This window comes from Puma concolor, chromosome E2 (genome assembly GCF_028749965.1).
Source record: "Puma concolor isolate L17-30 chromosome E2, mPumCon1.1.hap2, whole genome shotgun sequence".
Classification (NCBI taxonomy): Eukaryota; Metazoa; Chordata; class Mammalia; order Carnivora; family Felidae; genus Puma; species Puma concolor.
Window position 1 is genome coordinate 36,329,252 of NC_141681.1, and position 16,332 is coordinate 36,345,583.

The following is a 16,332-nucleotide window of genomic DNA, read 5'->3' on the forward strand; positions in this document are numbered from 1 at the left end:
GACATGAAGTGGGGGGATGGAGCTGTAGAGGATAGAATTTTTGTACATGATTGAAATTATCAGTTTAAAATAGAATGTTACGGGAACTTTCTAGAACGTTCAGTGAAAAACGGAGAAGCGGTGGCTGCCCGAGCTGCGCCCAGCAATGTGCTCCTTCCCGCTCCCCCACACTGACCTCAGTCCCCTCACCAGCTGTAGAAAATGGTGAAAGAAACTACTTACTACATTTTGGGGGTCAAACCCAATGCCACCCAGGAAGAATTGAAAAAGGCTTACAGGAAATTGTCTTTGAAGTACAACCCTGACAAGAATGCAAATGGAGAGAAGTTTAAACAGATTTCTCAAGCTTATGAAGTGCTCTCTGATGCGAAGAAAAGGAAATTATATGACAAAGGAGAAGAACAGGCAATTAAAGAAGGTGGAGAAGGTGGTGGTTTTGGCTCCCCCATGGATATCTTTGATATATTTTTTGGAGGAGGAGGAAGGATTCAGAGAGAAAGGAGAAGTAAAAATGCTGTGCACCAGCTCTTTGTAACTTTAGAAGATTTGTATAATGGTACAACAAAAAAACTAGCTCTGCAAAAGAATGTGATTTGCGATGAATATGAAGGCCAGGGTGGTAAGAAAGGAGTGGTAGAATGTTGCCCAATTGCTGAGGTACTGGAATGAAAATAAGAATTCATCAGATAGGACCTGGAATGGTTCAGCAAATTCAATCTGTTTGCATGGAGTGCCAGGGCCATGGGGAATGGATCAGTCCTAAAGATAGATGTAAAAGCTGCAATGGAAGGAAAATAGTTCGAGAAAAGAAAATTCTAGAAGTTTATATTGACAAAGTCATGAAAGATGGCCAGAAGATAACATTCCATGGTGAAGGAGACCAAGAACCTGGATTGGAACCAGGAGATATTATCATTGTTTTAGATCAGAAGGACCATGCTGTTTTTACTAGGCAAGGAGAGGATCTTTTCATGTGTATGGACATACAGCTGGTTGAAGCACTGTGCAGCTTTCAAAACCAATGTCTACTCTTGACAACAGAGCAATTGTCATTACCTCTCATCCAGGTCAGATTGTCAAACATGGAGATATCAAGTGTGTGCTGAATGAAGGCATGCCAATTAATCGTAGACCATATGAAAAGGGTTGCCTAATCATCAAATTTAAGGTAAACTTTCCTGAGAATGGCTTTCTCTCTCCTGATAAACTCTCTTTGCTGGAAAAACTCCTACCTGAGAGGAAGGAAGTAGAAAAGACTGATGAAATGGACCAGGTAGAACTGGTGGACTTTGATCCAAATCAGGAAAGACGGCGCCATTACAATGGAGAAGTGTATGAGGATGATGAACATCACCCTAGGGCAGGTGTTCAGTGTCAAACCTCTTAATGGGGCCAGTGAATAACACTGCTGGCATTTTATATGCAGTGATGAATGAGTGAAGGACTATAATCATAGCTCACTACTTGCTGTTGTTGTTATTTTAATATTCAACTATAGTAGTGTTTTAAAAGTTAAATGAAGAATAAAAAATATAAAAGCTCTGACTTTGCCCTGTATGTATGATGACTTCAGTGTGCAAGATAAGTTTAATACTTGTAAAAAGTACTTTAAAAAAAATCTCCCCATGAGGTCCCAATAGTCCATTTTTGCTTTTAATTCCCTTGCTTTTGGGGATGTGTCAAGTAAGAAATTTCTGCGGCTGAGGTCAGAGAGGTATTTTCCTGCTTTCTGCTCTAGAGTTTTGATGGTTTCCTGTCTCCCATACAGTTCCTTTATCCATTTTGAGTTTGCTTTTGTGAGTGGTGTAAGAAAGTGGTCTAGTTTCATCCTTCTGCGTGTTGCTGTCCAGTTCTCCCAGCACCATTTGTTAAAGAGACTGTCTTTTTTCCATTGGATATTCTTTCCTGCTTTGTCAAAGATTAGTTGGCCATAATTTTGTGGTCTAATTCTGGGGTTTCTATTCTATTTCATTGGTCTATGTGTCTGTTTTTGTGCCAATATCATGCTGTCTTGATGACAGCTTTGTAGTAGAGGCTAAAGTCTGGGATTGTGATGCCTCCTGCTTTGGTCTTCTTCAAAATTAACTTGGCTATTCGGGGTCTTTTGTGGTTCCATACAAGTTTTAGGATTGCTTGTTCTAGCCTCAAGTAGAATACTGGTGCAATTTTGATTGGGATTGCATTGAATGTGTAGATAGCTTTGGGTAGTATTGACATTTTAACAATATTTATTCTTCCAATCCATGAGCATGGAATGTTTTTCCATTTCTTTATATCCTCTTCAATTTCCTTCATAAGCTTTCTATAGTTCTCAGCATACAGATGTTTTACATCTTTGGTTAGCTTTATTCCTAGGTATTTTATGATCCTTGGTGCAATTGTGAATGGGATCAGTTTCTTTATGTGTCTTTCTGATGCTTCATTATGAGTGTATAAGAATGCAACTGATTTCTGTACATTGATTTTTGTATACTGCAACTTTGCTGAATTCATCAGTTCTAGCAGACTTCTGGTGGAGTCTATCGGGTTTTCCATGTATAATATCATGTCATCTGCAAAAAGTGAAAGCTTGACTTCATCTTTGCCAATTTTGATGCCTTTGATTTCCTTTTTGTTGTCTGATTGCTGATGCTAGCTAGCACTTCCAACACTATGTTAAACAACAGCGGTGAGAGTGGACATCCCTGTCCTGTTCCTGATCTCAGGGGGAAAGCTCTCAGTTTTTCCCCATTGAAGATGATATTAGCTGTGGGCTTTTCATAAATGGCTTTGATGATGTTTAAGTATGTTCCTTCTATCCCGACTTTCTCGAGGGTTTTTATTAAGAAAGGATGCTGAATTTTGTCAAATGCTTTTTCTGCATCGATGGACAGGATCATATGGTTCTTATCTTTTCTTTTATTAATGTGATGTATCACATTGATTTGCGAATGTTGAGCCAGCTCTGCAGCCCAGGAATGAATCCAACTGAATGGGAAAAGATATTTGCAAATGGCATATCGGACAAAGGGCTAGTATCCAAAATCTATAAAGAGCTCACCAAAGTCCACACCTGAAAAACAAATAATCCAGTGAAGAAATGGGTAGAAGACATGAATAGACACTTCTCTAAAGAAGACATCCAGATGGCCAACAGGCACATGAAAAGATGCTCAATGTCGCTCCTCATCAGAGAAATACAAATCAAAACCACACTCAGATACCACCTCATGCCAGTCAGAGTGGCCAAAATGAACAAATCAGGAGACTATAGATGCTGGCGAGGATGTGAAGAAACAGGAACCCTCTTGAACTGTTGGTGAGAATGCAAACTGGTGCAGCTGCTCTGGAAAATAGTGTGGAGGTTCCTCAAAAAATTAAAAATAGATCTACCCTATGACCCAGCAATAGCACTGCTAGGAATTTACCCAAGGGATACAGGAGTGCTGATGAACAGGGGCACTTGTACCCCAATGTTTATAGTAGCACTTCAACAATAGCCAAACTATGGAAAGAGCCTAAATGTCCATTAACTGATGAATGGATAAAGAAAGTGTGGTTTATATACACAATGGAATACTACATGGCAATGAGAAAGAATGAAATATGGCTTTTTGTAGAAATGTGGATGGAACTGGAGAGTGTTATGCTAAGTGAAATAAGTCATACGGAGAAAGACAGATACCATATGTTTTCACTCTTATGTGGATCCTGAAAAACTTAACAGAAGACCATTGGGGAGGGGAAGAAAAAAAAAGAGGTTAGAGAGGGAGGGAGCCAAAACATAAGAGACTCTTAAAAACTGAGAACAAACTGAGGGTTGATGGGGGAGATCAAACTGATGGTAGGAGGGAGAGAAGGGTGGGTGATGGGTATTGAGGAGGGCACCTGTTGGGATGAGCACTGGGTGTTGTATGGAAACCAGTTTGACAATAAATTTCATATTTAAAAAAATTTAAGAAAAAAAAATAAAAAACTCTCCCCTGGCATTTCTTAGAGGGCCTACCTTGTAATTCAATTCAGCTCTATGTACATGAAATAGTTTAGACTGAAAATGCTAGGTATATGTATTGACTTCAGTGTATGATTCTTAATTGTTAAGCTATGAAGTTAAAACAGTGTTTAATTGGCAACCAGAAAAAGAAATTGTAGAGAAGTGTTGGCCTGTAGTTCTATTGAGATTCATTGTGATGCTTCTGCATTTATTCTATTGCCTCACTGTTACTTGAAGATGGCATGCTGTGTAATTTGGCCTGTGGTATCAATGGTGGAAAGGCTAACTTTCTAAAGAAGGGGTTTATCATAATCTGCTGTTTGAGGGTTTGCACTTGTAGAATTGCATTCCCTTCTGCTGTGCCATCTTTTTTTTTTTAATATATATATATCCTGGTTACACTTTTATTCCTTCTCTCTGGACCATGATAAGCTTCAGAGTAGTGACTTCGGGAGCAGGGTAACTTAGAGTAAAGAGATATTTACACGGAAAAGTGAATTTGCATGTATGAGCTAAGAAGGTGTTTTTTAGGTATGTTACAGCTTACTTTAAACCATTTAACTTACACTCCAAAGTAACTGTAATTCAATGTTGGTAGTATAGCAAATTATGATGTATAGCTTTAATTGTATGTTTAAAAGTCATGCTCACAATCTTAAATCTGGATATCAGAATTAAGCAATTCTTAAAATGTATGAATGTCTCCTTAATATACTGATTACAAAGCAAAAAAAAGAGTAGAATGTTACAACTTTTTTTTTTTCAACGTTTTTTTTTATTTTTTTTTATTTTTGGGACAGAGAGAGACAGAGCATGAACAGGGGAGGGGCAGAGAGAGAGGGAGACACAGAATCGGAAACAGGCTCCAGGCTCTGAGCCATCAGCCCAGAGCCCGACGCGGGGCTCGAACTCACGGACCGTGAGATCGTGACCTGGTTGAAGTCGGACGCTTAACCGACTGCGCCACCCAGGCGCCCCGTATGTTACAACTTTAAGATGTTTTATGTGATTGCAATAATCACAATGAAAATATCTACAGAATATTTCTACAGAAATAGCTACAGAACATATCTGCAGAATATAAACAAAAGGAAATGAGAAGGAAATCAAATCATGTCACTACAAAAAATAAATAAAACACAAAGGCAGGGAATAAGAGAGGAGAGGAGGGACAAAAAAGTTAAAAGATATACCAAAAAACCCAACATAGTGGCAATAGGAAGTCCTTCCATATCAGTACTTTAAATATAAATGGATAAACTTACCAATGAAAAGATATAGATTGGCTGAATGAATTAAAAAACAATATCCAACAATATGATGCCTACAGGAGATTCATTTTAGATCTAAGTACCCATAGGTTGAAAATCAAAGCATGAAAAAAGATATTCCAGGCAAATACTAACCAAAAGAGAGTAGACAGACAAAATACACTTTAAGTAAAAAATTGTTATATGAGACAAATAAGGATATTATATAATAATAAAGTGGTCAATTCACCAAGAAGGTATAGCAATTATAAATATATATGCCCTAAACCTCAGAGCTCTTGTAATAGAAAGCAAACTTTGAGAGAATTGAAGGGAGAACTAGACAGTGACACAATAAAAGTATGTGACTTCAATACCACACTTTCAATAATGGATAGAAAAAAAAAGACAGAAATATCAATAAGGAAAAGAGGATGTGTACAACACTATAGGCCAATTGGATATAAGAGACATGCAGAACACTCAACCAAACAATAGCAGAATATATATTCTTGCCAATGCACATGGAATATCCTCCAAGATAGATCACCTGTTAGAACACACAATCATTCAAGAAGTTTAAAATCATACAAAGTATCTTTTCTGATCCCAGTGGAATAGATTAGAAATCAATGGCAAAAAGAAAGCTTAAAAATCCACAAATATGCAGGGGCACCTAGGTGGCTCAGTCAGTTAAGCATCTGACTTCAGCTTAGGTCATGACCTCATGGTTCATGGGTTAGAGCCCCACGTAGGGCTCTGTGCTGACAGCTCAGAGCCTGGAGCCTGCTTCGGATTCTGTGTCTCCCTCTCTCTCTGCCCCTACTCCACTCTCTCTCTCTCTCTCTCTCTCTCTCTCTAAAAAATAAACAGTAAAAAATTTTTTTAAATTAAAAAATCCACAAATATGTGGAAAATACAACACATTCTTAAATAATCAAGGAGTCAAAAAAAAGTAACAAGGGAAGTTAAAAAATATTTTGAGACAAATAATAACAAAACAACATACTAAAACTTATGGAATAAGGTGAAAACAAATAAATTTCATATTATTTACACCCTTTTTGTGTTTTGTTTAATTAATCTGTCAAATTTCAAAAGATCTTGATCAAAGACTCCCAATACTAATATGGTTTTATCAAATTCTTTGTTACATTTCTAAATATATACATTATACATTATACTTATTTCCCTGTTCATTTGTTTGTTGTATAAAATACACATCTCTTACTTTCTTCTTTGTGTAATATAATTTTTATTAACAAAAATTATTATCCCTTTTAATACTTTTGGCCCTCTGAATTCTCTGTAATGACTATATATTCATAGCATAGGCTACTATATTTGTTTAATGAATATTCTATAGATAGACATTTGAATTGTTTCCAATAGTTTCTGTCTTCAATAATGCTCTTCATCCTCAACCTGTTTAGTCATACTACTTCCAACTATGTTCTGGGGAAGGAGATTAAGAAAAATATACATCAATGCATTTTAAAACATTATGAGATGTTTTTATTAGTCAGTATCTTAGGGATGTGTGTGATGCTTTTTAAGATCAAGCTTTCTCCCCAGTTGATCTACCTCTATAGTTCTAGACACTTGGGAATCAATTTTACTACAATATTATTAAAACTAGAGGCAGCAAAATAAATTATGTTGAAAATCTTCCTTTAAGTTAGAAATTTAATACCAGTGATAAATGTACAGAATGGTTCACCAGATAACTGAGAGCAAACTAAGAGTATTCAAAACAGAAGAAATCTTGCAGATGGTACAAAGACAACTTTGACATTTAATTCAATAGCATAAAACTGAATGAGATCAGAGGGACTTTGAAATTACAGTTCCATATGGCTGCTGTTATAGAAAATCACCAGGGAATGTTACTGAGTTTGTTGAACACTACTATAATAAAAAATTATTATCATCCCAGGAAAGAGGAAAAATCATTGGTTACAAAGGTAGACACTCCATTGCTGTAATTCAGATGAAATCACTGGCATATTTGTCACACTGCAAAGAACATCACCTCTAGCCTTTTCCCATCGAATTATTAATGGAGGATTGGAAATTATTTGATAAAAGGCTGAAAGGGAGCTACACTGAGCAAAGCAAGTGCCAGTGACACTCAGAGAAGCAGGTGTTGATGAATAAAACATCGAGGTCATGGAATACGAGGTGTGTAGATGATTTGGACATACAGCTTGTGTGGACTGATTTGAGTGACACAGAGCATTCTGTGTAAATGTAAAGTAAAATAAACATAGGCTTCACAAAGGATATTTCCTGCCAGGGAATCTATAAATGATTTTTAAAAATATGACATTTCTTTTATAGTGATTCCTGTCTTTGAGGTGCAACTTGGGTCAATAAAGGATTCAAAATGTGAATAGAAATAATCCTGGAGGAAGTGTCTTCCATTCTTATATTCTAGAATAAAATTCAATTAGATCCTCCCCTTGAATCAGAGACCCCCCATGGGTCTCCGTACTGAAAAGCTATCATGCCTGTAGCACATCTATCAGGTGGGAGGAACAGTCTTAAAGAGCTATTAGGACAACACGCTGAAACTCTCCTGCCAACCAAATTATTCAATGTTCAATGCCTTTGGTGGAAAGACATCTCTGATCTAGTGAAATCCATGTCATTTTCTCTTTAATGTCTCTTTTTCTTGGAGGGTTGTGTTAGCAGTAGTTTATTTGCAAGGCTTATGTGGTTGTGGTACCCCTTTAAATTGTGGACTATCATCGTGTAGGTACCAGCTCAATGCTAAGGCAGTCCCACCATCCCCTGAGGCCAAAGTTCCCCAAGTACAAAGAATGGGTGAACTGGATGGACTGTAAGGGCTCTTGTGGCTTTTACAGTCAACATAAATAAGAGGCTCCACCCTGTATAAACATCCAATTCTTATTAAACTGAACATGTGAATAACAAGCTTTCTCCTCTATCCATTATCAATGTTGAAAACTCTTGAGATGCTTTGGTCAAAGGCTTTAGATTTAGTACAAATATCCAGGTAACTAGTTCTTTTCAGCAATGTTAGCATTGCTGCATTTCTGAGCAAAAATAAAAACAGCATGGACAGTAGTTGACCATTCACTTTCCTGTGTGTAGTATCTCATTTAATTCTTACCAACTCCTATTACTCCCACTTTTTTGGTATTGACAACTTAAAGCACTTATTGATCGATTGAATCATTGTGATAAAAGAACTTAACATGAGATCTACTCTTTTAGCATATTTTTAAGGGTATAATACAGTATTGTTACTTATGGGCACAAGGTCATGCAGTAGAGATTTAGAACTTATATATCTTGTATAACTGAAATTTTTTACCCATTGATTAGCAATTTTCCTTCTCTCCCTGCCCACAGTCCCTGAAAACCACCAATTCAATGCTTTGCTTCCATGAGTTTACCCCCATTTTATATATGAAGAAACCAAGGTTCTAAGTTGTAAGTAATTATCCAGATCATATATAACCAACAGGTGGAGAAGCCACATTGACTCCAAAGACCAATATTTCCATGATGTCTCACTACTTATGAAAGGAGGTGGACTGTTTCTATGTGTCAGAAACTGTACTAATGGCTGTAATGCATCACTTCCTTACCAAAAACTTGTTAAGAAAGTAGTGTCATTGGCTACAGTTTACAGAGAACAAAGCACACTTGGAGAGCCAGAAACTCAGAGCTGGGGATCAAATCAAGGCAAGCTTTTCAATCATGAAATCACTGAGCATTCTGCCTCCTTCCCAAGGTGAAGAGAAAGGAGACAGTGCTACCTGTTCCCAAAGCCCCTGCAGGCATAGTATTTACATAACATTATCCCCCAAAGAAAATTGGTGTTGTTCTCTCTGACAGTGTCCTAAAGCAATGCTACTTTGGTACCAACCCTGAGGACACAAGGCTCCACTGAGGCTGAAATGCCTACCTTAAAAAAATTTTTTTATCTTTATTTTTTAGAGAGAGAGAGACAGACAGAGTGCAAGTGGGAGAGAAGCAGAAAGAGAGGGAGACACAGAATCCAAAGCAGACAACAGGCTCTCAGCTGTCAGCACAGAGACCGACACGAGGCTCGAACTCAGGAACTATGAGATTATGACCTGAGCCAAAGTTGGACGCTTAACCGACTAAACCACCCAGGTGCCCCTGAAATGCCCACCTTATAGCACTATGCCTATAGCTTTCCCTTCTGAATATAACAAATAGTCTATCATACCTCAAGGGGAAAAAACACAACAGAGTTTGAGAACTTGTAGGGAACAATAGAAATGGAAACACAAATGATCAAAGCTTATTGAAGAAGCCTGGTGTGTAAGAGGACTGTTCAGTCAGGAACAATGAAGACTGAGCTGGATGGTGGAGGTTGCCTTGGTAACCAAATCCTGCTACAAGATTTAGGGGGTTCCCCAAAGCCTTGAAAGAAAGCCTCATTGTACAGTCTCTTTACTTTTGAGGAGTGTGCCTTCCAGTTGCAACATTCTCCATATCAGTTTGCTACACTCTCTATTTTTCAGTCATTTCCAGCCTCATTCATTGATGACTCTTGTATTTGGCTCAAATCAGCTATCATTTTGCCATAATCCACACTGTCAAGATCCAAGGTCCAAATAGATCTTTCCATCTATGAAATTTTAAAATTTAAGTAGGGTCACTGAATAACCCCCCACCAGAACTGTTTTCCAACCTCATGGAAACCTCCAACCATTGACTCTTACTTTCTTTCTCCCTCTCCAGTCTCCTCCTCCTCTCCTTATGCTAGCTAGAATCTAAGGACCATAACTGGTACCTAAATTTCCCTTATCTTTTGTCCTTTCAAAGTACCTACTTGACTCTAGCCCTCAGTGAATTTGACTACCACTTTCTCCATGGCTGCCTCTGCCCATGGCATTTTCTCTATGGTTAACTACTGCTGGGCACTAATGGAGAAAATTATACAAGTGGGCTCATGGTACCACTGAAAATTCATAGTCACAAATCTCAACTGTCCAGAAAGTCTACTACTATGTTTTCCTGTCAGTTCACACTCTTATTATTTTCAATATTGTTATTTATTTAATTTATTTTTTAAATTTACATCCAAGTTAGTTAGCATATAGTGCACCAATGATTTCAGGAGTAGATTCCTTAGTGCCCCTTACCTATTTAGCCTATCCCTCCTCCCCCACAACCCCTCCAGTAACCCTCTGTTCTCCATATTTAAGAGTCTCTTATGTTTTGTCCCCTCCCTATTTCTACATTATTTTGGCTTCTGTTCATCTGTTTTGTATCTTAAAGTCCTCATATGAGTGAAGTCATATGATATTTGTCCTTCTCTGACTAATTTCACTTAGCATAATACCCTCTGGTTCCATCCACGCAGTTGGAAATGGCAAGATTTCATTCTTTTTGATTGCCAAATTCAACCTTTTTTTCATTTTCTTAAATCTGAGTCCTTTGCTTCCTCACTTACTGTATATCCTCAAAACCAAATATGCAAATGTTCCTGCACTAGCACTATAGCACCTGTCCTTGGGGTTCTACTGAGATCTTCTTTACAGGTAGGCACACCCATTCCCCAACTGCTGTGGAAGTTGGCAAACTAATGGCTTATGCCTGCACCCTTCTCTGGAAGATTGCCCTTGGACTGTGGAAGCTGCCTCACCCAGAGATACCTGGGAGGTTATGCACTCCATTCCACTTCCAAGATGGTAACCAAGGCTAATGACTGACTGATGCAGCCCTCAAAGACAAACTCGGTGGAAACAGTTCACATGCCAGAACTTCCTGAGGGATCAGACTGAGGCTGGATTTCTGAATCCATACCTCTGTCTAGCTTTGGCCTTGCAAAATGCTGCTTCCCATACTCCCTTACACATTTTTCTTGAGAAAACTCCTTCAGTAAATCACTTGCACAGAAACCCCCATCTTGGGATCTGCTTCTAAGGAACTTGACCTAAGATACCCATCAACTTTTTTTCTCCTTTCCTCCTACTGGAACTGAGTGATCCCTGCTCTTGTTCAAGGCCAGTGCTTCCTCCTGTGTTCTGGACCCCATGCTGTTCTGTCTTAGCAGGAAATTTCAGCAATCAATAATCCTTTTTCTTTTTCTTGGCTCCTTTCTATTAGGACAAAAACAAACTCAAGCCTCTCCCATCTTAAAAAATAAATCTTCCCTCAACCCCATCTCCTTTCCAGCTACTGCATCCCTCTCTTTTCTCTTTCATAGCCAAACTACAGCATTAAGTTGTTGGAGTTTTTAAATATTTTTTTCATAGTTACATTTCTTCCTCAAGTGTAGAAGATAAAGAGTCCACATTATGGAAAGATTAGAGATTTTGAAGGACTCAAGACATGGCCAGAAGGAAGCCCTTTAAGGATGTGCCTGCCATTCTACTTGTTATTTTGAGATTTTCTGGCATATGAGCTGGTGAATGTCCCATGGTGTTGTGTTTACATGTATCTCCTCCATTCCCTTACCTCCTACTCTTTTTGCAACCCACTCCAATCTGGTTTCTTCCCCCTGCCACTTTCCTTCTGACCTCCTTGTTGCTAAATCTAATGGACACCTTTCAGTTTCCATCTTACTTGATTTCTGTCCCTCATTCTTTTTCTCTCTCTTTGTATTGCTCCTGCCTGTCTGGCTGCTCCTTTGGTTCCTTTTTCAGGTTCTCTTTCCCTCAACACTCATTCAGTGATGGTATCTCTCAGAAATCTGTCTGGATCTTTTTATTTTTTCACTCTCCATGAGACCTAGGTGACGCTATGCAGTCCCAAAGTTTTAATCACCATCTCCATGCAATGCATATCCAAATATCCAGCCCAGGTCGTTCCTCTGAACTCCAGACATATATATTCAACAGACCTTCCACATCTCCGTGTGGATACTTGAAATATGCCTTAAACAGAATATGTCCAGGATTAAATGCACAGTTTTTCTACCCAAACTTCTCCATTGCAAGCTTGATAGCCTTAAGAAATGGCACCACCACCCACATAATTTCTCTAGTCAATAATTTATGAGTCAGTTGTTAGTCCTCTCCAACCTCATTTAAATCAATGAAATGAGTCCTATTAATTCACTATATTCAACCTCTCTCAAATGTATCCCCTTCTATGCATTCTCCCATGACAGTGTGTTACTTTAGCTATCATTTCTTGTCTGAAGTATTGCAATAATCTCTGTATCAATATCTATAATCTCTATATCAATTGGAGGTTAGTTGCAGGAAGTAGAAATCACTTTAGCTTTTAAGTATAAAAGGATTTAATGTAGAAAACAAGGAGCTTTCACAATCCTCAATGGACTGGAAGACTCTGGGCTAGGCTTCCAGAAATAACATCCATGACAACACAACAGAATGAACCCATCAGGGGAACTACTTCCCTACCAGTCAGGAAGGTGGAGAACTAGGGAACCATCACTGGCACTGTTGACCTTAGACGTGACCTAGGAATCACAAACCCAGTGGAGCTGCCTCTTGTCACCACTTTGCTAGTTTTTGACACTGGACTGCTGCTTCAGAGAAAGTCAATGTCCACAACTAATCTTGCCAGATGAGAGCACTTTCTGATGTATGTACATATAAGATGTATGTAATTGATGGAATCTTATTTGCTCCAGAACCTGAGCTATAACCTGGTCTTCTACAGCCTCTGCAGTACAGAAAAGCATGTTTCATGGAAACTGAATTGTCTGGCTTAAGACAACTCCCATATAGCTGCCACAATCTTCCCATTGCACCCCTCATATCTTATCTTCCCCTCCAGCCCTTTTTTCTCTCTGCTGCTATAACAGTGCTTTAAAGGCAAAAGACAGATCATGAAATACTTTTGAAAACTCACTGATGAAGGGAGAGGGCACCAGGGTGGCTCAGTCGGTTAAGTATCTGACTCTTGATTTAAGCTCAGGTCATGATCTCACTGTTCATGAGATCGAGCCTCACATCAGGCTCTGCACTGTCAGTACAGATTCTCTCCCTCTTTCTATGCTCCACCCCTGCTCTCTCCCTTTCTCTCTCTCTCTCAAAATAAATAAATAAACATAAAAAAAACCCCTCATTAATGGTTTCCCATTGCTTGCAAAATATAATCCAAATTCCTCATTGTGGCCTACAAAGCCATATATAGTGTTTATCCTGTTTATGTGCCAGGTTTAGCACTTATGAGCTAAGTGATTTTTGTGGATTATCTCATTTAATACTCAAAATAAGTCTATGACTCAGATGCATTAACCTTAGAGAGGTTAAGTAAATCCTCAAGGCCACACATTTGGGAATCAGACTTTCTGTGTAGTATTGTCTCCATCAACATAGGCTCTGGCAAAGTCTATAGCCTCATCATTGCTTACCACTTGTGGGAAATCAAATAGTTATGTCCTGAATTAGGAGATTATAGGGAATGCATTGCAAAGCAGAACACTGCTTTCTGGCCTTGCAGGGAAGGCTGAGAAAAACCACCATTTTTAGCCCATGGAAAACACTGGAAAAGTCTTACAAGGGGAAATTACCCAATTTTTTAATTTAGGTAGTTGGTAGAGGACATTGATAGAAAACAGTAGAGACAGAAATCTATCATGATCTAAGTAACATTCCAACACGTATAGTCTTTACAGCCAACTTCTTAGGAAATTATCCCCAGGTGGGTTTTAATTCAATTGGGTACTGGTTTCTGCCAGCTCCCAGTGGAGATCCTGTGGCCAGAAATGGCTAGACCAGGGATTTGGAGGGCATCACATTAGGCCAATGAGGAGGAAACCTCACACAGAAGCCTTAAGATTGGCAGCTGTGCTAGTCACTTAGGTGGCTGTCCCATGTCCAAGATAGACAGCTTTGTTTAAGGACAGGAATAAAGAGAGAGCATCAAGTTTCTGCATCCTATTGCCATTCTGGCCAGCATATTAACTTCCAGCCAAAAGGCAGGCTTTCTCTTCCCCATAGAGTAGCCACAGGCTAGAGGATTGCAGCCTGAGCAATCAATATGAAAGTGTTCCAATAAGACCATACTTCTCAAAAAGCCCCTGAAATGAGAGTAAAGGAAGAAAAGAGAAAGTATTTACCAAGTTTGCACTGGGCCAGAGTCCAGATGAAAAAGACTTGAAACCTCGTAGCAGTTTTACTCCTATCGGAATACCCCAAAATAGATTACAAATTGTCTGTGTAGTGCAACCCTCTTGATTTCTGAAGTCCACACAACATGATGAGTGGGGGAAAGTATTGTTTTTTTTAATGGCTTCCAATCCCAAGGGGTCATTTCATATCCATTTCCTATTGCTTCCATTATCCCTTAGTAAAGGAGCTTTGGATACCATTCTCAGCAACACTTCATTTCGATTCCTTAAAGACAGTAAAAGGGAGGGACTCATGCCTAGGTTGATGTCCAGCAGTGGTAACGACAGGGATGTATGAAACTCCCCAGTAGCATATCCCTCTTGTAAACATTGCTGCATAATCGAAGGTTTATGTCCCTCCCATATAGGTATTGGCTTTAAGCAATCGGAAGGAATAGGGACAAGAGGAGGCGGTGGAGGGAAGTCGCCCATTGTAGGAGGTGCTGTAGGAGAGGTGGGTGTTAAGCTTTCTTTTGTAATTTGTTCCTTCTCTGGAGATATATGTAACTGACATAATACCATACAGACTAAACTCCAGGTCACTAAGATGGAAGCAGGAATTTTCTCTCCCTTTTCATGTTTTCTTTTAAGATGTCTTCCTATTTGTTCCCATAGATCTAAATCAACTGTACCATGGTCAGGAAACCAGGGGCCGATGTCTTGCATTGTTTGTAACAATTTACTTAATTGATCTTTTGTAACAGTACAACAGTACAACAGCCTTTAAAAGCTGCTGTAAGGTTTTTAAATATAATAGCTGTTCCTTTGTCATTTGTTGGCCCATAGTAAAGAAAGAGAAAAGAAATACTCTCACTCAATACTAGACACATTGGCAACTATCCCAAGTAGGTACTGATGTCCCTTACTGGGATGTGTTCTGTTTGAAGTCCCAATGGTTTCATTTTCTTTTCCTGAATGTGGTAATTCTGCACCTTAAAATCTTCATATGGAAGCGATCACTATCACGTCGGGGTCACCATTCGTAGGTTTGGCTTTTGGCTTTGTCCAGCAAAGCGGAGGGTGGCAGAAAGGATTACTCAAGACTTTATGCAAGTCAAGAGAGGTGAGAGGGAGGCTAAGGGAAGTCTCCCTAAGCTGCTCTCAAGCTCGCATATTTATTAAGTATACATTTAGGAAAACAATGCACAGTTCGTCAGAGGCCTATGTATCAGTAAGAATGTATTGAAAGCTTGCCAAAAAACAAGTTAAGGTATTCCCAAGACTACAAAAGAGCAGATATAGAAAACGGGGTGGAAAACAAGATACGATAACATGGTCTAAGGAATTTATGAGCACAGGCAGGACCCAACCCCTAGATATACATTAACTAGATAAGCGAAGTGAAGCCTGCTGTTTCAGCAAGGCCAGAAAGCAGTGTTCTGCTTTGCAATGCATTTCCTATAATCTCCTAACCCAGGAGATAGCTATTTGATTTCCCATAACCACTGCCTTCCTCACTCCCTAAGATCAGCCCAGGCTGGCCATTTCCAGTCCTAGATGTTGCCTCCAAAATTTTGAACTTATTGGTCCTCTTTCTGGAACATTCTAGGTCTTCTTTTTCTCTAATTCATGTCTGCTCATCCTTCAGGACACAACTCAACCAAATGCCCCTTCCTCTGAGGAGCTGCTCCCGAAGCCTTGGAGGATACTGAGTCTGATGAGAGGTACCCCCTCACATTTCCTCTGTTGTAGCACTTCACACACATGGAATTATCCACTAAATTATCTAATATTCCTTTATTTAATGTTTGTCTTCCTCACAAAACTGCATGGTGTGCCATATGCCTGTTATTGTAACTCTTTCCTGGGTACCTAGAACTTTGCCTCCTATAAAGTAGGTACTCAATATTTACAAACTGACTGACTTATTAGTAAAGGGAAATAATATTTTTAATGCTTATTTATTTTCAGAGAGAGAGGAAGAGAGCATGAATGGGGGAGAGAGAGAGAGGGAGGGAGGGAGAATCCAAAGCAGGCTCTGCACTGACATGGGGCTTGAGCTCACAAACTATGAT

The 16,332-nt window shown here is 39.0% G+C and overlaps 1 protein-coding gene across 1 annotated transcript; it reads left to right on the plus strand.

Annotated features, from left to right (window-relative positions):
- The first annotated feature begins 201 nt into the window (after window positions 1-201).
- On the plus strand, window positions 202-1,401 carry LOC112857413 (dnaJ homolog subfamily A member 1-like). Its single transcript, XM_086688534.1, has 2 exons — window positions 202-505; window positions 1,068-1,401. Exons 1-2 carry the CDS (start codon window positions 202-204, stop codon window positions 1,385-1,387), a joined length of 624 nt encoding a protein of 207 aa, XP_086544660.1. The 3' UTR covers window positions 1,388-1,401.
- Window positions 1,402-16,332: the final 14,931 nt, after the last annotated feature.

What these genes read in the sequence shown, in the direction of transcription:
- LOC112857413 (XM_086688534.1), top strand. Translation starts at nt 202, where the DNA reads ATGGTGAAAGAAACTACTTACTACATTTTGGGGGTCAAACCCAATGCC. An exon ending in GATTCAGAGAGAAAGGAGAA is followed by an intron (nt 506 to 1,067) that starts GTAAAAATGCTG and finishes CCTCTCATCCAG; the next exon opens with GTCAGATTGTCAAACATGGA.